The 23180-nt window shown below is 31.6% G+C and overlaps 3 protein-coding genes across 7 annotated transcripts in view; all 3 read left to right on the top strand.

Annotated features, from left to right (window-relative positions):
* Positions 1-797: 797 nt before the first annotated feature.
* On the top strand, positions 798-8811 carry LOC117688965 (uncharacterized). The gene is made up of 22 exons (XM_034468305.2): positions 798-843; positions 1819-1867; positions 1965-2050; positions 2178-2209; positions 2724-3333; positions 3529-3572; positions 3649-3735; positions 3942-4067; positions 4154-4276; positions 4385-4459; positions 4544-4668; positions 4976-5062; positions 5147-5236; positions 5819-5923; positions 6022-6196; positions 6652-6798; positions 6901-6986; positions 7151-7221; positions 7485-7696; positions 7820-7949; positions 8116-8189; positions 8307-8811. The coding sequence occupies exons 2-22, from the start codon at positions 1832-1834 to the stop codon at positions 8318-8320; spliced, it is 2535 nt and encodes an 844-aa protein (XP_034324196.2). The 5' UTR covers positions 798-843; positions 1819-1831; the 3' UTR covers positions 8321-8811.
* Positions 8812-8948: 137 nt separating this feature from the next.
* Positions 8949-22847, top strand: LOC105341671 (uncharacterized). Of its 4 annotated transcripts, none has more exons than XM_066086848.1 (23): positions 8949-9153; positions 10313-10368; positions 10557-10642; positions 10736-10767; positions 13689-14277; positions 14567-14613; positions 14704-14790; positions 14931-15056; positions 15134-15256; positions 15360-15434; positions 15518-15642; positions 16236-16322; positions 16405-16494; positions 16686-16793; positions 17293-17467; positions 17664-17810; positions 18174-18259; positions 18531-18601; positions 19029-19270; positions 19362-19491; positions 20297-20370; positions 22095-22217; positions 22386-22847. In XM_066086848.1, exons 2-22 carry the CDS (start codon positions 10339-10341, stop codon positions 22118-22120), a joined length of 2556 nt encoding a protein of 851 aa, XP_065942920.1. In that variant the 5' UTR covers positions 8949-9153; positions 10313-10338; the 3' UTR covers positions 22121-22217; positions 22386-22847. The 4 variants fall into 4 exon arrangements, with proteins under 4 accessions (XP_065942920.1, XP_034324195.2, XP_065942919.1 ...); XM_034468304.2 differs by having other exon boundaries at positions 22095-22162; positions 22277-22847; XM_066086847.1 differs by having other exon boundaries at positions 22095-22162.
* LOC105341673 (uncharacterized) overlaps positions 10313-23180 on the top strand; it is a 32933-nt gene continuing 20065 nt past the window's right edge. The window contains exon 1 of one of the 2 annotated variants that reach the window (XM_066086844.1): positions 10313-10331. The gene's annotated coding sequence lies outside the window, so the exon portion shown is untranslated. The remainder of the gene's footprint in view (positions 10332-23180) is intronic. The other variant, XM_066086846.1, reaches the window with a different exon arrangement.

Raw genomic sequence — 23180 nt, forward strand, 5'->3', positions numbered from 1 at the left:
TGGTTGGCCTGGTCTCAGGTTTTTCCAGTTTGATCTTGATGAGTAACCAAGTGATGACCACCGCATGTAATCTGCACTTCATATCTGAATAACTAAATTCAATTCAAAACCTTGAAAATCAGGATTATAAATTTGTAACATTTGGAAGAAATAAAGCGCAGACTGTAGAGGTGTCTGTATACTAGAATCTGAATAATTTACGTAACCCTTTCAATTTTTGGTTTGTTAATTTGAAGAAAGGGGGGAACAGATAAAAAAAAAGTCATTGGAGATGGCAATTTTAACATCATTGCAGCTAGTTGAATGCATGTAGCAATAATTAAGCGATTTATGTATTAAAACATCTATATACATGGGAAAATATACTTTCACCCAGTCCCGTCAGATTTCTAACGGACGGCCTAGGGTAGGTTGGGGAGATACAAGTATATATATGTACACATGTTAGGAGTGAAGCTGACACTCTATATTTTTACTAAATATATGTCCCTTCTGTGAAATCCTCATCTGTGACCGTCCAACCTTACGTCTGTTTAAGATTACTCCTTATATTTAACTTGTTGAATACGTAACGAAGTATGCATATTATTACAATAATAAGATTATTCTCTATTGATACGTATACATCATATAGTGTATCAATTATATGTATAGCAATTAACCTTTCTAAGCTGGTTGAAACGATCTGATTAAAATATCAAAAGAGATTAAGAGTCCATAAATTTATAAATAACCCTTGGCTAGGCGAAGGTAATAGAGCACAGGGAAACTTTTATATCTATTAATAGCAACAAAAAATTACCAAGTTCTACTTTCATTTTATTTATTACAACTCCATACCAGGTAAGAAAGACATTTACACTCAACTAATGAGCGAAGTTCTTGTAAAATTAATGTAATAGTTAGTATATTGTTAGATTAGAATCCACACTCTATATAACAAAAGCACACTAGATATTTTGGCATATATGTTTATGTATGTATTCACTATATAGCAGTTTAATGGCGTACACACATATATATATAACAATACCCCCCTTGTATTGTTTCAAAGTTTCATATATATATTTATGATTTAAAGATACATTTTATGATATAGTATGCTATTAACGAATAATTTTATGTATTTATGGAATTCATTAAATGATATCGTCGGAACACTTTTCCTCCTTGACGGATTCAGATATATATTTGGGGCTTATTTCTTGTTGGCGTAGGTTGTGGGGTCTTATTGGGGCAAATGCCCCATAGGATTAATCACACGATTAAGAGACTGAAATACTGAAATGTAGATAATTATGTAAACCGTTTATCAAATATATGTGTTGTTGACAGTACGTATACACATGTGATAACCCTTGCTTAATCACAACATTAATGAGTTGAGCTTCATCTGGTAATTGGAACTAACTTAGACAAGGCTTCGACTCAACGCTTGAACAACCTCTGACTGATCTCACAGCCACCTGACGTTAAAAAATGTCTCTTTTTACAGAAAAATAAAACAACAAGATCAATTAGTTATTCCGACGCCAGGTGCCTGTGATTATTTGTACATCAATGCAAAATTGACGAACCCGGGCAGGCATTGATAAAAACGTAATCTAGGGGACTGAAAATGAGATAAATAGAGCAAAGATGTATGTCGATATATAATGGTGTATGATTGTATACTGCTTTATCAAACGAGTTGAGTTTATGTTTATATTCGTCAAATGTTTCGTGCGTACTAAGCTTTATCAAAAAGATGAACTGAAATAAAATTTTGATATCTTTTTGCATTGTAACAACATTTTTTTCTTTTACATTTTATTTCAGAGATAAACATCCCATGGCGACTTCCGACGTTAACCCAGTGTTCAAAGAGGTAATGATTTCCGCAGTCTTGACATTTCATTATCATTTCATTTCATGCCTTTTATTTAATTTTATTTTATTTAAACGATTTGTTATTTTTCAATTAGTTGCAGACTTTGACGAAAAAACTTGCGGAATTGGAGGCTTCAAACGCCAAGGTTTTGAGAAAACTGACGGAGGACAACAAAGAAAGGTTCATGTAGTAAACAAATTATAATCTGTAAACATGATTAAACGTTTATGATATGTAGAAACTCTATTTATTGAATTCTTTACAAATTTTTAAAAGTACATTGTTTTTATATTTTTTTTTAAAAAAGGTTGGACAGTTCTTTGACCACAAATATAACAGGTATTTTTTTTATTGCCTACTTTTCAATTGGTCAAATAGGGTTAATCCAGCAAGAAATATTTTTTCTATTATTGTTTAATTATCAGTATTATGGTACTGTTTAAATCCTGCAAACGAATGTGAATTTAAAAGGTTTGAAAAAATATTGAATTCTTATGCATTAGCACACTGCAAACTAAAGCATGGTAAAAGTAATATAAAATGATTAGATAACATTTAACAAAAGCAAATAGGCAACTATAACTGGAATTGACATTAAACGTTTTATATAACTGATTATTAAGATATAAAACTTTCAACTGTTGTACAGTTTCATCATTACAATTATATCTTATAAATCATGAAAATAAAAAGATAGGGTAGAATTCTTGAATGCCTTCAAATTTCTAGCTGTAATTATTAACAATTGATTGATTGTCATCCTTTATCTTTCATAAATGTTAATGTTGGATAAATTCTTATTTACATGCCATGTTTACACATTCCTTTGTCATTAAATGTTATTCTTTTCAAGAATTCCTCGCAAACTTAAACTCCTTGAAAATTGAAAGTGGTAGTAGAGACAAAGAATTAAGGATACTGAAAGATAATGTCTCCAAATTAAAGGAAGGAATCGCTGAACTTTCGTCAAGTATTAGCGGCTTTAAAAATGAAGACATTTCTGCGTCTTGGAATAAAGATTCTGATAATTCAAAGAGATCTGTTGACAAAACAGCAGATAAAGAACCAAAACAAAGAACATTAACATTACCAGCTGATTCAAGTAGAAATATACCTGCTTCAGCAAATGTAGATAGCGGAAGGAAACAGGTACCAAGTGAGCAGCAGTCAGAGACGTGCCAAGAAGAGCTGGTGAGTACAGTTAAGGAGGTCATTCAGTCGCAGGGGTCTCCTGAACGACCACCCCTCTCTAGAAATAAATACGGACTCAAATATCGATCTGTGAGCATCAAGAATGACAATCGCGTGAAAGTGTTAGAAGGCAAAGAAAGAGAGACAGACCAATCTTTCCAGAATAAATCCTCATCCCAAACAAAAGACAAACTTAATCTGCCGACGAGGGATGCAATAAAGAAACTCCAATTGACACCAAAGGCAGAAAGAACCAGCGCAAGACCGAAACAGTGAGCTTTATTATTTATGAATAAATAGGATTTGCAGTTACCGTATCTGAGAAAGATTTTTAAAATCATGTTTCGATAGCAGGAGTATAGATAAATGAAGTTATGATTTTAAGGACGCACTGAAACACGTTTTACTTTTGGTTTGTTATTTCACTAGGCAGTCTTATATGATGATTATATAACATAACATTTCAGGAAACCTCATCCTTTATCAACCAAGAACGAGTACAGAAACCTCGGTAAGATTGTCGCAATTTTTTTTTTGGTGAGCGACAATGTCATCTAAGTAACTGAAATTTATTATTTTTTTTTCAGCCGGGTTAAATAAAGATCCGGACGATGTTAATGAAGTTAAAGACTTGAATAGCTGGAAAAGATTAGCAGAAGAAGAAAAACTAAAGGGTGCGTTCATACACATAGTTGCAAAGTTTAACCAGTAACTGAATGTTTGAAACTAGAAAGTATTGTTTTGTAATGTTTTTGTTTTGTTTTAGATTTAATTCAATAAAATGAATTTATTTTGTTCTCTTTGATTACCAGTAACTTGCAAAAAGGATCAAGTTTAATCAATACTGAAACTTTATCGATTTTATTGAATTTCATTTCAGGTCAAATTCTAAGTCCATTGAAGAAAGGGAAAGGACCGGATACTTGTTTATTGTTAGATATGTCTGGAAGTATGACGGGAGAACCATTTAATGAAATGATGGCGGCAGTTAGAGTATTTGTGGAAGGTAATTTAATTTAGACTTATATGCCGAAAACATGTTTTACGGCAGCTGGATTCAATAAAAATAATTTTCATATTTTTATCTTAAAGGTATATCAACCATATCCGTAGCATTGGGGATTAACGAAAACATAGGAATTGCTACGTTTGGGACACAGACAGAAGTAGTACTACATATGACGAATGAATATGACAAAGTTCTAGAAGCACTTGGTAAAAGAAATCGTAGATCATAATTCATTCCCAGATGAGACCAAAAATTTAACATCTTCAAAATTCAGTTTTGTTTCGATACCAATACAAAATATCTATACTTTACAGAATTAATGTTTCCTTCTGGACCCTCTCCTATGGCCGCTGGACTGTACATGGCACTAGCATGCTGTCTGGGTCACGGTATGGACATCTTGCTCCATTTGAAATAGATAACTATTTCATTGATATTTTTGTACATTTCATACTGATCCATATAATTATTAGGTCACCTAACAACTATAGGAAAAATTCCAGTAGGGGGCAGAATCATTCTGTTCAGTGATGGTAAAGGAACACCTGACACCACAACAGCAGGAGAGGATGATCTCGAGTCAACGTTTGAATTTATGGTTAACTATATTTTCAGCAAAATCCAAGAATTTATATGTTTAATTTTAGTTAATTTCAAAGCAAAGACCTCGCCACAGGATCGTGAGGCAGTTTTATACTGAGGTCAAAATTTGTTCATTACACCACCTGTAGATTTTGTCATACCTATCAATTCAAAACGCAATTTAGAATTATTAAAAAATCCTGTCTTGTTGAATTTTACACATTTTGAATGCCAATCAGAGATTGATTAGTATTTGACGAATGTCTAAAATTTTGACTCGTGTCTTAAATATCTGATGACCATGGATCCTTGACTATTTACAGAAAGACGTTTGGCTAAAAGAAGCTGCAGATGATCTTGAAAAAAGGAAGATTCGAGTATATGCTGTCCCCGTTTGTAGTTCTGAACCGGTGTGTATACGTATTGGTGAAATGTAATGCCAATGTCGAACGAAGATTAAGCACTATGAACAACATAGTGTTGTTTTGTTTCAGGAAATGATGGAAACAGTCTGCAAAACAACACATGGAAAGATGTACAACATCAATGAGACCCATAAACTTATCAAAATGACCCAAAATACGGTTTGGATAATACAACACTTTTCTTAATAGTAGTAAATTATTGATATAAAATAGATGAAAAATTACCCTCGATAGATAAACTAGTAATAAGAATTTAAACACTTCTTTGATGTGATTCCTTTGTCAAGCAGTTAAAAATTTACCTGTGACAGTCCGATAATATTTAATATCAGACTGTAACCTTTGGTTACAGTAATAATATCCTCCAAAATCGGACTGTATCATGTAAACCAACAATGAAATTTAATGGCAGTGTTTTAAGTACGATATCTACGGTAAAAGTTCTGTATGGAAAAATATCAGACAGTCCTCGAAACTCTCTGATATTTCTTCATACAGAACTTTTTACGGTATATATCCATTAATAATACTCATCCCTTATATAATTCTGATATTATCGTATGTGCTTTATTGAACACATCTTTATGTCCCCAACTGTATAGAGATCTATTTAAACACATTTAATAATAAATTTAAAGGTTAAAATCATATTCTGCATCAGTTGTATAAACGAGAGCTAATCTTTAAACATAGGATGAAACATTTTGCCCTAAACAAAAAAATTTTTGAACTTTATTTCAGATACAAGCGATCAATATGATTGGGGATGGATTTGATTTTGATGGTGCATCAGCAGGGAAACAAAGCTCGCCGGAATTTTCCAAACATATGCTTGGACCAGACTGGGTATAAAGCATTTCAACATAACGTTGTTGGCAGTCTCACATATTTACCAAACCTTAAAGAACCACACTTATTATAAAATAGATAATGAATGTTTACAGGAAGAAGTTGAACATCTGGGAAAGTTTTTGGTTAATGAGGTTTCTTTCATGAGTAATAGAGAGCTTGAAGGTAGTCACCTCCCTCCATTAGGTTCTCGGGTCAGAAGAGGACCAGATTGGAAATATAATAACCAGGATCAGGGTGGACCAGGGACAATAGTAGGCCATGATGGAGGTACAGTATCTGAAGCTGAGTTTAAAGTCAATTTGTGAAGAAATTTCAGTCTACATACTGTAAGCTTAGTTTTTAACAAAGATAAAGAAACTGTCATAGAAACAGGTTTTGTTAAAGATATGTAAAATAAGTGTATACGTACAAGTATTTTTACACCATTCAGATTGTAGATTTTATCCACAAGACAACATCTTCAAAGTTGCAAATTAAAGTTCTTTGTGATTTCTTTTAAAAATTAATGCAATAGAAAAGAATGAGAAGGTAATTTGATCCATGTAGAAATGAACAGATTTTTCTTTTTTTATCATTAGAAATTGTTTATACAGATAATCACGCATCTTTTTGAAAAATCAAAAAGGCTTAAACAAAACCATTCCATTACATAGAAATGCAATTGCAATATTCGACAAATGATAATTTCCCGAATTATTTGCAACTTGCTCTTTGAATTTCAGATCATATAAGTGTTTGGGTTGAATGGGATTGCGGTCATAAAAACGTATATACATTTAGCCCATTATTTGGCAGAGACCTTGTATTGGTCGACGAGCCGCGTGTTCTTTTTGACGAAATAATTGCTGTGGGATGTTTAGTTGAACGAGGTGACATTTTAACTATCTTCCTTATTAGACAGTTTTAATCGCTTTTGACATCATCGTTTTCGTTGACAAAATTGTTCTTATAAAACAAATTAACTGTTACAGTAACTGACTGGAAATATGGAGATCAAGATGGTGGAATTGGAAGCATTGGGGTTGTTATCAATGTCAACGCAAATGGAAACATACTCGTAAGACTTCAGTTCTAATATTAATGCTTATCTTATATTCCGAGGATTTTTGCAAAATGTCGTTCTATGGCATCGTAACAATTCAAAATAAGTAAAAGAATGAGTAAACAATTTTTTTTAAATGAAGCATTTTGTAAAAAATATGGCACTATTTACATCTGTAGGTCAGATGGCCCAATAAAAATAAGTGCCGTTATAAATTTGGATGCGACGGTTTGTTTGAAGTCAAATTATGGTAAGCTATATTCATTTGTGTTGTGATCAAAATAAGCATAAGTTGTCAATGACAATTGAAAATCATTTATTTATAAATGAAAAGTACAATTTAAATGGAATATCAACAAAAGCAAGTATATGCAAAAGAAGTATTTAATGAGATGAGACGGTTATTCAGTATAAGAGTGTTAACGATCAAGACAACAATGAAAAAAGTACATTATCTAAATATCATAGATTGAAAGTGCGTATTATTTTCCCATAAATATGATATCTCTTTAGTGATCGAAAAAATATACATCAAAGGAGCAGAGCACAAGTCACAAAACAGGAAAAACCTGTGATGGGCGCTGAAAAACGTGAATCGACCAGCATATTTAAATTGGACAAACATGAAGAGGATAGCAAGAGTCTGAAAGTGGAAGAACGTGTGTCTTTAGAAGAGTTAAATAGACGCAACCGTCAAATGCAACCTAAGGAACAAACAGATTTAGGTAAAGCACCTTAAATGTATTTTTAGAAAATCATATTGTTGGAAAAAGAACATATGATAAATCATTCAAGATTAAATGTATACTTATAATCTCATTTTGATTTAAATATGACTTTTGAAACAGACAAAATAACATGGACATATAAAAAAGACGGTGAATGGCATTGTATACCAAAAGATATCAATGATAAAATGGAGAAAGCGTATGGTCGTAACAAACATGGTTCAACAATTCTTGAGCTAGATGGACATATGTAAGTCTTCTGTACATGCATTTGTGATCGGTTGTTCTTTTTAACTAACTAACTATTTGTTACATTATATGATTTAGTAGCAGATTTTCTTGTGATTTGATATTCGTTTTCACAAAACAACTTGGTATGTTGATATACCTGATGACATCTTCTTAAACAAATTTAGATGGAGAGCAAAGTTCTCTGATATGAAAATGATATGTCAGAAAACACACGCATGTACTGAGATAGCGAGGAAAGGTTTGTAGACTTTTATGAAGCTAGATATATGCCATATTACGAAAGATAAAAACCTAATCTGAGTATGTAGTTGTGTTATGTTGATAAAGCAATAATGATGGCGTTTTTCTTCTACAGAGTCTGGTATTTAGTTAAAAGGACGGATATATCCTAATCAAGATTGACTCAAACATCAAAAATGACCAAATGAAGAAACTGATGTCTTGAAATCATCTATATATCAGGGATAAAACACTGTGCCTGATTTTAAAATTATACATTTAATCTTATGATGATAAATGAATGTTTAGATAAATCTACTTCATAATATTTATTTTATCAAGAATAATGGTTAAGGATGCATTGATACATCAGAGCACTGAGTTAGAGAATTTAATATGTTTTATGTTTTGAAATAAAATTATTGATAATTGTAACAAGAGATACATGTAACAGTTAATGTTATAATGAAGGTTGTACATACACTTACTTTCCATCGAAGAAAATTGAAGATGTATATAAATCATTTGTAACGATCGAAAACATGACTTTTAAATATTTTAAAAGTATTTTAACTATATATGTATGAACGTATTGTACATTGATGTCATTGTTGAAAGTTAAATAAACCTGATTAATTTTTTATTTTGTATTAACATTAAGATTTGCATTTTTGACGTTCTTATTTGGTAACGATTAGTGTCGAGCGATTCGAATTTGATTTCAACATTGATGCATTAAACTTTTTCGAAATTTGTTAACTTTATCGTTGCAGCTTTTATCTATCCTTTGAAACCAAACTGAAAATAATCAGAAATCTTAATACGCGTTTTTACAAAATAATACCAAAACCTAAATTATGTCTCCATAAAAATGTATGACTCAGAGTCATATATAGATATAAGGGAACTTTTAAAGATATAAATAGTACTGAAAATTTTTGCTTTCTACTTTCATTTCATTGACAAGAAGTATAGGTATGAAGGTAAGGTAAAATATGGAATAGGTGATAAATTGTTGAAACATTCAACAGCTACATGTATACATGTACATGTACCTGCATTTTATGCACCAATTGAAGATTTAAGATCGGACAGAATAGATCTGTCCTGAATGTTTGTTTCCTTATATGGGACTTTTTGTATGTAGAGAAAAAATATACCCAGTCAATTTTTTTAAACACACAGTGCTTGTTAATTCTTCAAGTTTGGAATACATTTTTACTATAAATTTTAGTTTTCTTTAAAAAATAAACCATATTTGTTCGTTTGTTTTTTCTTGAGATTTACATTTAAGCTAACAACTCAATCGGGATCGCACAATCTACCCCATCGGGATCAATATTCATTATTGCATACAATGTTGTATTTTCATCGCGAAACTTTACACGTTTACGAGGACCGTTTAAAAATTGCGCTGACACCACTACTGCCTACTCTTAAGGACAAACTTTACAGTTGTTTACTTTGCAAAAGATATTCTTGATGTCTTGGAAGCCAACCGAACAAATGATTGGCAGCCAAACTTTGAATAAACAATGCATAGTAAAAAACCCCAAACAAATGGAAGAATTGTTTTAATCTTGTTAATCGTTTTTATGAACACGAAAAATTCTTAAGAAACAAACTTTAACAACGTCTTTCAAATACCTTACAACTAGAATTTATAATTGCGTAATATATCATGAGATATAGAAATTGTACGGTTTTAATGTTATTTGCATTAAGTTTGGTTTTTAGGTTGCTTAAGTTGGTTTGCGAATAACTTTTGTTAATTTAATATATTTGAATAATGGGGTAAATGGTAATGCATTATTATTTTATTCAAAGTAAAACTGGCTGTAATTCAAACATTTTTTTATACACCCCAAGTGTATCACATTCAGTTTCTTAAATGCAAGAACAATGCTATATAAAACCTATCAAACATCATTTAAAAGCTGTAAAAAACCAACCCAGCACTCAAAAAGAACAAATCATTTAATTATTGTCTTGATTTCATTATGCGCCTTTTCTTTCATTAATATTTAGAAACAATTAGACCATTAAGGGAACAGCAAATAAGTTAGGGTTGAATTTGATCCATTTAATTTCTGGTATATTAATGTTACTTTTGTGAGAGTTAATATTCGTTTTTTACTTAAGAAAACATAACCACGTGGTCAAGAAAAATGTCGACTTCAGACACAGTTTGCAAAGAGGTAAATCTTGACTATATGTCATAAATTTACGTATAATTGTATGTTTTCTGATTGATAAATGTTGAGAACCAAATATAGGTTTTAAAATATTCTTTAATATAAAATTGCAAATCGAAAAAGTCACACACATGAAAATATAAAAATTTAGTAAGTTTTTATGAGAGAAATTTTTTTTTCTCTCTATTTAGTTGCAGACATTGAAGGAAAAACTTGAGGACTTAAAAACCTCAAAGTCCAAGGTTTTAAGAAAATTATCTGAAAGTAACAAAAGAAGGTACGCAACTTATTTATTGTGACATATAATTTATGTGAAATTGAAAAAAGTTTCACAAATCTGCAGTCATTTTTTTCCATAACATTTTTATAGGTTGGAAAGTCCTATGCTCACTACTATAACAGGTAAAGTTATGTCTTCGATTTTCTTATGCACAGTTCATGAGAAAGAATTTTCATTGGATTTTCATCTTAGCATTTTTTTTATTCTCTATTAAATCTTTGAAATACTCCAATACCGGGAAACGATAACTACTTAAAGCTATACACGCTATAATTTGCGTCAATTTTGAATAAAGGGGAAAATGTATGTGTTTGATTACTAATGAAAGTTACCTATATGCTGTTAATTATAATGCTCAATTCGAACACGTAACAAATATATCAAATATCAAACAATAAAAAATATTTATTTTCCTGCCAGGAAAGTAATGCCTCCTCGTGAATATCAATCTATCACGTGATATCGACAGCTAAATTTAGTCTATCATACCAAAACTGGTGAAGGGTCAACATCTTCATAATTGTGATAGTTTCACAAAGGAAAGGATATTTTCAGTAAAGCATAAATTTGTCCGATATACGAGTACAAACAAAAGAAAAATATACAAGCCTGTGAGTAGATATGAATACTTCCTTTAAAAAAATGACGTAGACCTGTGTTTTTCCCCTATGTGCTATTTATAGATCCTATAAGTGTTAATGCAGAAGTAAGGGTATCGTGAATGACAAACGTATATTACTCATTATACATGTATGTATTTCAAATTAACAACTGTTAAGCATATTAAAAAACAAGTTGGATATTTAATTAGGCAAACAATAACGACCACCTAGTTCTCCGCGGACATGCGCAATGAGGTCGGTTTCGCTTTTCCTTCATCAATATTCATGAAAAGGTATATTTTCCCGGCAGGAAAATAAACAATTAAAAATCTATATCTTTGTAACGAGATGGAATTCACCATTGTAATTTACAGATTAAGGATAACTTTTATAAGTAGACAAACACATGCGTTTTCACTGTCATTCAAAATTGACGTAAATTATAGCGTGTATAGCTTTAAAGGCAAGTCGTCATTGTCAGTTAAAAATTCAAAAAGTAAAATTCTTCAAGAAGAGGGACGTAAAAAGTATAAATTGTATTTTTCGGTCACCTGAGTAAACTTGGGTGACCTATTGCTATCTGTTTTCGTCAGTCGTCGTGCGTTAACAATTTTACATTTTTAACTTCTTCTTCAAAACCAACCAAAGAAACGGGGCGCCACAGGTGGGGCCAAATATGCCAAAAAAGCCAAATTTTCAAAAATCTTCTTCTCCACTCCTACACATGTAAGGAAAAAACTGGTTGCATAGTTATAGTGTCAATGAAGCCCTCCACCTAAATTGTGAAATTCATGGCCCCTGGGTCAGGGGTTCTGGCTCTAGGGTGTGGGCAAATATGGCCATATAGTAAAAATGTATTAAATCTTAGAAAATCTTCTCCTCTACTCCCATATATATTTGTTATAGACTAAATGCATGATTATGATTTCGATGAGGCCCTCTACCAAAATTGTGAAATTCATGACCCCTGGATCAGGGGTTCAGGCTCTAGGGTGGGGCCAATAAAGCCATATATTAAAAATGATTTAAATCTTCAAAAATCTTCTTAACTACTCCCCTATTTATTTGTTGAACACTAAATACATGACTATGATGTCCATGAAGCCCTTTCCCTAATTGTGAAATTCATGACCCCTGGGTCAGGGGTTCTGGCTCCAGGGTGGGGCCAATATGGCCATACAGTTAAAATGTATTAAATTTTAGAAAATCTTCTTCTCTACTCCAATATATATTTGTTAAAAACTAAATACCTGGTTATAATGTCCATGAAGCCCTCTACCAAAGTTGTGAAATTCATGAAAATCTTCTTCTCTACTCCCACACATGTGGACAAAAAACTAAATACATGGTTATGATGTCCACTAACTCATCTACCTATATTGTGAAATACATGGCCTCTGGGTCAGGGTTCAGGACATAAAGGGAAGGGGGCAATATGGCAATATAGTGATAGTGCATATAATGTTTAAAAATTTTCTTCTCTATTCTCAAACATCTGTATAAAAACTGACTTAAAATTATGTTTACCAGGTAGTCCTCTACTGGAATTTCATGTCCCCTGGAGAATGGGTTTTGACTCTAGGACAGGGCCAAAATGGATGTATAGGTGTTAATGCATATAATGTTAAAAAATTATCTTCTTAACACCCACACACCTGATAGGAAAACTGAATTCATAATTTTGTAGACCAGATCTTTAAGTTTTCACCAAAATTATGGGTTTCATAGTTCTTTTTGAAATATTTCAGGCAGGAGATGGTCGTCATTACAGATTTATAATTTTTCTACTCCAGAATAAAACTTAATTAAATGCATATATGAGACCCCTCGTCAAGTTTGTGTATCGGTTATATGCTACTCAGGTGACCGTTAAGGCCAATTGGCCTCTTGTTAAACAAAAAACCATATCATACTTTTTCACATCAAATCGCTAAAACTGACTTCTTTGAATATTCATATTGAATTGTTATTGATTAAATACATTATGCAACCATCATTCCAAAACAGTTTTTCATTCTAAAAAAACAAATTGTGAATATAATAAAACATTTTTAATAACTTACCAACCTTCTTGGCCACATGTTGGATTTAACACAATATAGGTTTATATTCAAAATATAAATCATCTCTAAGACTGCATACATTATTTATTGTTTCATTATTCATTTATTTACAGAAACTGAATTATGAATAAATGAATATATCTATCAGAGAGAGAGAGAGAGAGAGAGAGAGAGAGAGAGAGAGAGAGAGAGAGAGAGAGAATAATGTTGAACATACTCATTTTCTACAATGAATGATGAGAATGATTATCTATTAAATCAAATAAATGTAAGAAAATCCTAAAAGTTCAAAATTAAACTGACAAATGCAGATAATGAAACAAGTATATAATAAAACTACACATTTTGCTATACAACCTGTAATATGCGTCTTTGCAGACTTGCAAAGTACAATACTTTCCTTAAAAACCCAAAGTGAAAATAGAGATCAGGAACTTGGGATTCTAAGAGAGAGGACGTCTGCATTAAATAAAACTGTAAATCAACTTTCACTAAGAATACCCTGTCTGAAAAAACAAGGAATTCCTGTATATCAAAATAAAAGTGCTTTAAAATCAAAAGAAACATCTGGGCTACCCTGTCCAACATTAAAGGAGGGTCCAACGTCAATGACTTTGGAGCTATCTAATTCAGTTATCGACCTGTCAGAAAAATCTGAACATCAAAAGAAACGGGGTTCGATTTCCTCCACGAATTCAACAGAGATTAGGACAGAGAAAAAATCCCAACAACTTCCACTAAAACCACTTCTTACCAGAAATTATTATGGACTGAAATGTCGTTTCGTTTCAACTGTTGAAGACAATCGTGTGAAATGTCTAGAAGACAGAGACCGGGAATTATTTAGAACGCCATTGAAAAGTCCAACCCTTGATACAGACGATAAGCTTAACCTACCGACGAGAGATGAATGTAAAAAGCTTTTGAGGACAAAAAAGGCTGGTGGTACCAAGCCAAAATCAAAACCGTGCGTTTTGTTTTTTTATTGTACAAGTTTATATTTATTGATGAAGTTAATCATAAACAGAACTCACTTTTTATTAACCATAAAACAATAACTTGAATGAATGAATATTTTAAAACTAAAAATAGTGAGAATCATTGTACTATTGCCAATGCTATTTACCCCAAATTTTCAATATTATATGATGAAGTATATTCCAAAGTAACCGCAATTTTGTTTGCAAGAATTTTGCTTCTTATATCTTAAATGGTCAAGTTTCTTTTTGTCTTAATTGTCGATTATGTCATTATAGAAGCCCCCATCGTCAAGCCACAACACGGAACGAATTTAGAAATCTAGGTAAGACTTTTGTTTTTCTGAAATGTATGATTAACTGTCATTTTTGCCCAACTGTTCGTGAATAAACAGTTGTTTTATTTTAATTTTTAGCTGGACTTAATAAAGATCCAAGCGACGAACCAGACGTCAAAGATTTAAACAGCTGGAAAATTTTAGCTGAGATCGAGAGGAGAAAGGGTGTGTGTATATACATGTGCACAAGCTAGAGTTTTAAAAGTGTCTTATTTTGTAGATCAACCATTTTTGCGTGTTTTTCTCTAAAATATGTTCATTTAGAAAGTAAATCTAAATGCATCTCTGCAATTTGATTTTTCCAGGACTATCAATGAGTTATTTGAAGACAGGAAAAGGGCCGGATACTTGTTTATTGTTAGATCTCTCTGGAAATATGGTTGGTGAGCCTTTTAATGAAATGATGGTGGCAGTGCGAACATTTGTTGAAGGTATATAAACTTTAAGTTTCTAAAACAAAATCGAATGAAATTGAATTCACATTATTAAAAACGCATTGATGCTTTAGGTATAGCAACTGTGTCTGCAGCATTGGGGATAGAGGAAAACATTGGCATTGCTACATTTGGGGAACAAACAGGAGTAATTCAACACATGACAAATGATTATGACAAAGTGCGAGAGGCACTTGGTAACTGAATGACTAAACTGTTAACTTACATTCATTCTCAAATTAACTTCTGTGTTTTTTAGGTTTTCATTAAGACCAATTCAAGGTTTTTTTTATTGCATAGAGTTGTTGGTTCCTTCTGGACCCTCTCCTATGGCTGCTGGATTGTACATGGCACTAGCATGCTGTCTAGGGCACGGTTTGTACATTTTCATCTTGTCTTACATTACATTGTACGTATTGCTAAACTATTTTAGTGATGTCTAATACCGTTCGTTTTAGATTCGAATACCCACATAGGACAAATACCTCTTAGAAGCAGAATTATAATGTTTACGGACGGTAAAGGTACACTGGACACGAAAACGTCGGGAGATAACGACTTTGAATCACCGCTTGACTTTCTGGTAGAACACATATTTTTACTTCATAAAAATCACTAAATATGATATTCTAGTGGAAAACAAATATTGCTTAATACTTGAAAGTCATATTTTTTCGAACAATAGTATCATAATCCAAAGTTCATTACAAAAAAAATTGAACTTCCATTTACTGCTTACTTAAAATCTGCTTGGATTTTACATTACACTCATAGATTAAAATGGAGTAATATAAAAGTACATGTAATAATGCTTTATTGTCATTTTTTCATGCAACATGTTGGTAGGTAACAGTTGATTGGAAAGGTTAAATTTAAATACGTATAGTCTGAGAGAGATCGCAATAGAGGTTTATTTGTGACCAGATCTCTTAACCTGATTGGTCCGCATGCCTTAATTGCCTCAAATTCCTGAATTAAGTACTGTCTAAAGCATACTTATTACTTATGAACTATGAAAAACCCAAAGCAAAATGATCAATATGTACTTGCTAAAAAAGGAAAATTGAATAACAATATTTTTTTCTCATAAAATAGTTACATTTTAGTTTTAGTTTTGTATGGATCTTTTTCTGGTTTGAAGAAGGACATTATTTTATCATAATATGCTTTGAACAGAAAAGTGTGTGGCTAAAAGAAACTGCTGCAGATCTAGAGAAACGAAGTATCCGAGTTTATACTGTATCCGTATGCAGTACTGAACCAGTGAGTATCTACATCCTGAAAGTTAATTGTTTATATGAATTTAGATCACATTCATGCAAATAAGAGTTTCCTTTTATTTCAGGCTTCCCTAGAAGAAGTCTCTAAAACAACCCATGGAAAGATGTACAAGAGTACCGAAGTCCACATGCTTGTCAAAATGACTCAAAATATGGTACTTCAAGATTATAAGCCATACATAAATGATCTAAAGTTATGTCTATTTGATTGCGTATGATGCTATACAATATCTTATCTGTACTGTAGTTTGAGACAATATAATTATTTTTTTTAATTGCATATTAACAATACTCTTTGTTTGGACGTTTATTAAAGAAAAATCATGTTTAAAACATTTCATTGCAGGCAAAAGCAGCAAACATGATTGAAAATGGGTTTGATTTCACTGAATCTTCAGTGGACAATCCAGGAGTTGCAGAGAAAATCATCCGTTATACTAATGGGGAAGACTGGGTATAAATCAAGTTTGTGTTGCATGTCAATGAATAAAGGAAAATAAATAACAAACTAAAGAATAATTTCAGATGTAAATTCGTAAAAGTCGTAATATTATGACACAACCCAAGATATAATTTTTTGGCAAAGGGGGAGGGGTGGTGTCTAATTTTTGGTAATCTCACAAAACAAATTTATTCTGTTTTAACTGAACATTGAATAGCGTAACTTGGTATTCGTTATACAATCCATATTTGTTTCAATCTTTGGGATGGAGAGAAAGGATTACTTTGTTTAAAGATATGTGAACAATTGTTTTAGACTTGCAGCTATTTTGTAAACATATGGAATAGACATCAAGTAAAAATACTTTTGCTTACTAAATAACAGATTTAGGCACCAGTTACACCACTGTTATATGCCAAATTGCTGGAAAGCGTATGCGAAAATGTGAGAAGAGGTAAACGAAATTAACTTTAAATGATTACTAATAAAACATCGCTGTAACTATTTACAGGAAGACATAGTTCTACTGGGAAAGTTTATGCAGAGAAATTCTAACTTTAATAACAATACAGAGCTAGAAGATAGTAACTTACCACCACTTGGTTCTCGGGTCAGAAGAAAGCCAGGATGGAGGTATGGGGACCAGGATAAGGGCAGACCAGGGACGGTAATTGGGCATGATAAAGGTAATATAAAACAGAGTAAATATAGTATATCACAGATTCAATCATAATATAATTTTATTAAGTTGATTAAAATTGCAAAAATCATATAATTCAGATAAATAAATATCCTGACGTGTGTATCTCAAAAATATTAGGGTTTAGTAAAAAGATTTATCTGATAACATACATGTTTAGAATAAAAGTTTTCTTATTGCAGATCGTATGTCCGTGTGGGTTGAATGGGATCATGGCAAAGCTAATGTCTATAAGTGTCATGCTCTTTTTGGCCAAGACGTTATTTTGGTTGAGGAGCCGCGAATTCTAAAGGATGAGATCATTGCTGTAGGATGTTTTGTTGAACGAGGTAACTATTCTAAACATTTATGAAATTTTACGCTATTATGTTTAAAGACATTAATGAAACTTTTTATTTAATTAAAAAAATCAAAACAGACACGAATATATTGAATACTGTGAAATCATTTTTATTCGTGGAGGTCAATGTTCGTGAGTAGCCAAAATGTTTCTGGTTCGTCGGGACTTAATCTCGTTGGTAATGTAATCTGGATCATGTTAATAAATATCACACAAACGATGTGTATAGGTTCGCGGGGATGTAAATTCGAGGACAAGGGTTACCCAGGAAAGCCACGAACATTGGTCCCCCACGAACAATGATGATTCCACAGTAATGTGTTATCATTAAAAAATTGGCTAACTGTAACAGGTGATGACTGGAACTACGGCGATCAAGATGGAGGTATAGGAAGCGTTGGAGTAGTCCTAAATGTCAACGCAAATGGATTGATAATCGTAAGACTTTATGTATTGTCAATAAAACAAAACATAACATAGCCAGATATAGCATGAATATCGCAAAACAGTTTTTCAAAATATTTTTGATTATAGGAATTTAATGTTTATTTATTTCTTGGATAGCAGTTTCCACACTACAGAATGGATTAAAAACAGTCACTACACTAATGAAATTAAACTAGTAAAGCAGTTTGTAAGTTTGAATTATTATTTGATAACATGGAATTAATTTTGATGATTAAATGGTGTTGAAATTTCACGCATATAGGTCAGATGGTCAGACAAAACTAAAGGTCGATACAAATTTGGATTTGATGGCTTATTTGATGTAAAGCTATGGTAGGTAAACAATAACCGCTCATTGCTACTGAAACTATGTCAATTGGTAAATAATATAATCATTTTACATTTAATAATACTAGAGATATGCCAATAAAGATCTTATTATAATGGGGAAGACAAAAACAAAACGATTATTATTTGATTAAAAAGAAGTATGTTCAAAACGGATTAAGAGGGCCAGATGGTCAATGCCATTTTTAGATTTGTTGATCTCCTTAAACAAAAGAACTCTGTAAAGATTTAGGAAAACAATCATATGTTAAAGTTGAAATTTATAGAATTTTTTATTACTAAATAATTTTTATAATACAAATTTGATGTATGAAAATATATATTCAATAAACTTAGAGTAGATCTAATAAGTAATTTGTAAACCACCGAGCCTCTTAAATGTGTAACAAGTAGTTTATTGATGTTCTTTTAGTGATCGAGTTAATTCACAGGAAAAAAAGGGTATGCCATCACAAGCTGCAGGAGCTGAGAAAACTGAACCGTACCTTTCATCTGACTCATCCTCGGGTCAATTAGAACATCATGACATATTTAATCGGGAATCGACAAAAGACGACAGTAGTAATAAAGCAAGAAAAAAACCAATGTCAATCGAGGACTTTAACGAACAAAATCGACGACTTCAAATGAATGAAAGAAATGAAGCGTCAGCAGGTTTAATTTTTAATTATCGAAAATTCGAACACTGTTTTTATCTAAAACCATTGCTAATGATAATTCAAGGGCAACTCATTTTTTAATACAGTCGAGGTAGCATGGGCATATAAAAAAGACGGAAAATGGTACAATCTCCCAAGAGCTGTGAATGAAAAAGTGGAAAAGGCTTATGGACGAAACAAACAAGGTGCAACAATTCTGGAACTTGATGGATGCATGTTAGTGTACATATTTTATCTAATTTTAAACTTTAACTCGAATTTTTTTAAAAATTATTATTCCTCTTTTAACGGGTGATGTAGGAAAAAAATTAATGATTAATACGGAAAGTTTTATCCCGGAAGGGATCATCCGACCTTTAGATCATGATAGTCTTTTTCGTCCGAATGTACGATAGTCACACGGCCTAGTTTTACTATATTTGTAAAAAAAAATTAGCTTGTCAACCCTTAAATGCTGTAATTTGTTTGTTTATATGATTTCCCCCATTTATATTTTCTACACAAATTAAGTGTATGTTAAGTTTTAAAAATTCTCTTATAAATACATGTACATTTTGTTTACTCATTTTATCAACAACAAAACAAAAATAATTTTCAGCATACCTAATCCAAACAGACAATTAATCTTCGCCCGATTTGATATCTCCTAGATATTTTTTTTAAACGGTGACAATATTAGTATTCATAACTTTTTCGATTTATTATTTTGAGACCTTAAGATCTAAAATGTATGATATAATTGATTTTTTTACGTCAAATTTAGTATATAGTACAGGTGTATATTTGTTTTTCAACATTGGCTTAAAAGGAGAGTAATTAGATTTCAACAACGATATTAAAAAGGAAAGTTGGGAAATGAACGATGTCTTTAATATATCATAATTTATCTAAAATCAAGACTCATTAGAGAGACGGTGTTGTCAAAAACTGAATTCAATATTCAACTTAAATCTCATAAAAGAAAATATGGCCACATGCATACCGTTGTACATGTAATTAATGGTTTCCTTTAATGTCTTAGATGGCGGGCATCCTTTTCCGACATGAAGATGGTGTGTCAGAAAACACATGCAATTACTGAAATTGCAAGAAATGGTAAATGAAACTTTTATCAGTTAATCGTTCAAATGCAATACTAAACTTTTTGAAAAGTTTTGACACATTTCTTATACATCAAATCATGATCAAAACATTTGGGTATTTTTGTTAAATGTATTTCATACGTGTCTAGTTAATGTCTTTTGATTGACATTGAGAATATTAATAGAAAAAAAATCTGAGGAAGTTGACGAAAGTCATATTGGGGGTTCTTGATAGGAAATTAAAAATCAAAGTACTGAAGAACTGACGGGAGTTGATTTTGTCGATGTTTATTTATTTTAAAATCAATGATATGTTATTTTGCATCACAAGTACATGTAGTTTCTAATTTGAATTAGGCACATTTTTATAATATAAGTTTTTGGACCCATATGAATCATGTTAAATAATATTTAAAGATAAAATTAATTCAATCAAACTATGTATCAGCAATAGAAATGTATAGATCCAAGCAATATTGAACTCTAGTCTCGTTCAACCAAACGCTCGGCTGACACAGTAAATCTCCGACAAGGATTTACGGAGACAGCCGAGCGTCAAGTTGAACGAGACTATATTGAACTCTGGCGTAGGAATACATACGACTACAAAAATATTTAAATTGTTCGTACCATTTAAAAACTGTATTTTTTAAGGTATTTATGAATAAGTTTCCTTGAAAAACAATGCTTTAGCATACATTACATCGAATTAATCAATTATTTTCAAGAACTAAGTCTTGTCAGCAGCAATGATTTGTGCCGAGGTCCAAACACTGTTTCACTTTCGGTTTGTCTGAGTAACTGCATAGGAGAGTTGATTAAAATCAACTCCCAAAATGAAGAAGTTAACGCCTGTATTTTTTCACACTACCACACAGTTTATTTGTCTAAAACATGAACAGCAACATATTAATATTGTTTTATTTTATTTGTCAAAAGGTCTATTTATTCATATTGTTTGCTCCTCTACCCCAATAAGCTATATGTGAGAGGTGAATAAATTGCAGCTTATTTCACAAAAAACGATATTTTTAATATTTTTAAATCAGCAAGCCACAAGTTGTTATAGTAAATCATTATGTAAAATTATCATACATCATGAATTTAATTTTTCCAACTAAATTAACAAATGGCACATGCGATCTCAAAACTATTTTAACATTTAAGACACATTATGTGGAACTTTTATCAGTCAATCGTTTTAATGCAATCCTTAACGTTTTTGAAAAGTTATGATCAAATTTTATTTCAGAGGCCAGAAATTAGATAAAGAAGTAAAAAATGATCATTAGTCGGATATTCCAACTCTACTTATAACACTTTGATTTCAATGGAAACACTAAGATAAAACAAAAAATATCAAATTCCAACTGGTCTGTGATACATTCAATTGATTAACCTTAATCATTCTAAATACACGCAATAGTTATTAGATATACTAAGGATATGGTATATACATAGAGCAATTGCCACTTTTACATAAAATAACGGCAGTGAATGGCATTGTATACCAAAAGTTATCAATGATAAAATCGAGAAAACATATGGTCGTAACAAACAAGGTTCAACAATTTTTTAACTTGATGGACATATGTAAGTATTGTGTACATGTTTATTTAATGTGTCTTGTTGTTAGTTTTTAATATTTGTTATTTTATTTATGGTTCACGTTTTGATGAATTTGTGTTTTTACAAAACAACTTCATATATTGATATCCTCTTCTTAAACATATTCAGATGGAGAGCAGAGTTCTCCGATATGAAAATGACATGTCAGAAAACACACACTGAGATAGCGAGGAAAGGTTTGTAGACTTTTCTGAAACTCGATACATGCCATATTACGAAAATACAGCTTATGTAATTTTGTTTTTTTTGTTATGTGAAAAATCAATTAATTGTGTTTTTAATCTCTACAGAGTCTGGTATTAAATTGAAAGGACGGATTTCTTTTCTAATTAAGATAAACTCATACAGCACAAAAGGCGAACTGAAGAAATTGGTGTACTGAAATCTTCTATATTTCAGGGGGAAAAGCATTGAACGCGATTTAATTAACACAAATTTAGACCCATGAAGATGAATGAATGCCTAGATAACTCTACATCATAATAAAGGATTTAACTGATCAAGTATAACCGTTATGAATTCAGTTTAAGGCACATCAGATCACACCAGTCTGAAAGATGTTTTTATGTTAAAAAAACCTAAATCCATTTAAATATTGTAATAAGAGACAGAGATAACAGCACATGTTTTAATCAAATATTATCCTGTTCCAATCCAAATTCAATCTGTATACTTGCATTTGTACATGTAGTTAGTGTAAATGAAAGTTGTACATGAAATGATAAGCAATGTGTAAATAAATCAATTGTAACGATCGATATCATGAATTGTAAATGTTTTAAAAGTATGTTGTATACATGTATTATACATTGATGTTATTTTTTGTGTTAAGTAAACATGACTCAAATTATCCGTTTTGGCATTAAAATATAGTCTGATAACATATGTTTGGCGTCTTATTTTGTTACAATTAGTGTCGAGCGATTTGAATTTGACTTCTACAGTGATGTTTTAAGAATTTTCCGAAATTTACTTAGATTTATCCTTGTAACTTTTCTTAACTGAGTTTTCCAAATGAAAAATCCGGTTATTGAAATGGCAAGAATGGCGGCGGTCAGGTGGGCTGCTGCCAAAAGGGTACCCCTAATGCACGGATACTCTTCATACAGTTTTCAAGATAGGAAGTTGCTGTTTTGTATGTCATGTTTTGGCATAATATTGCATATGGGGAATCCTATTGACAAAATACCAGTT

Source organism: Magallana gigas, chromosome 6, assembly GCF_963853765.1.
Source record: "Magallana gigas chromosome 6, xbMagGiga1.1, whole genome shotgun sequence".
NCBI lineage: Eukaryota > Metazoa > Mollusca > Bivalvia > Ostreida > Ostreidae > Magallana > Magallana gigas.

Coding starts and splice junctions, on each gene's coding strand:
- LOC105341671 (XM_066086848.1), top strand. CDS start 10,339: ATGTCGACTTCAGACACAGTTTGCAAAGAG. Junction 10,768..13,688: donor TATGCTCACTACTATAACAG/GTAAAGTTATGT, acceptor GCGTCTTTGCAG/ACTTGCAAAGTACAATACTT. Junction 16,323..16,404: donor CCGTATGCAGTACTGAACCA/GTGAGTATCTAC, acceptor CTTTTATTTCAG/GCTTCCCTAGAAGAAGTCTC.
- LOC117688965 (XM_034468305.2), top strand. CDS start 1,832: ATGGCGACTTCCGACGTTAACCCAGTGTTCAAAGAG. Junction 3,573..3,648: donor GAACGAGTACAGAAACCTCG/GTAAGATTGTCG, acceptor TTTTTTTTTCAG/CCGGGTTAAATAAAGATCCG. Junction 7,950..8,115: donor CTTGAGCTAGATGGACATAT/GTAAGTCTTCTG, acceptor AAACAAATTTAG/ATGGAGAGCAAAGTTCTCTG.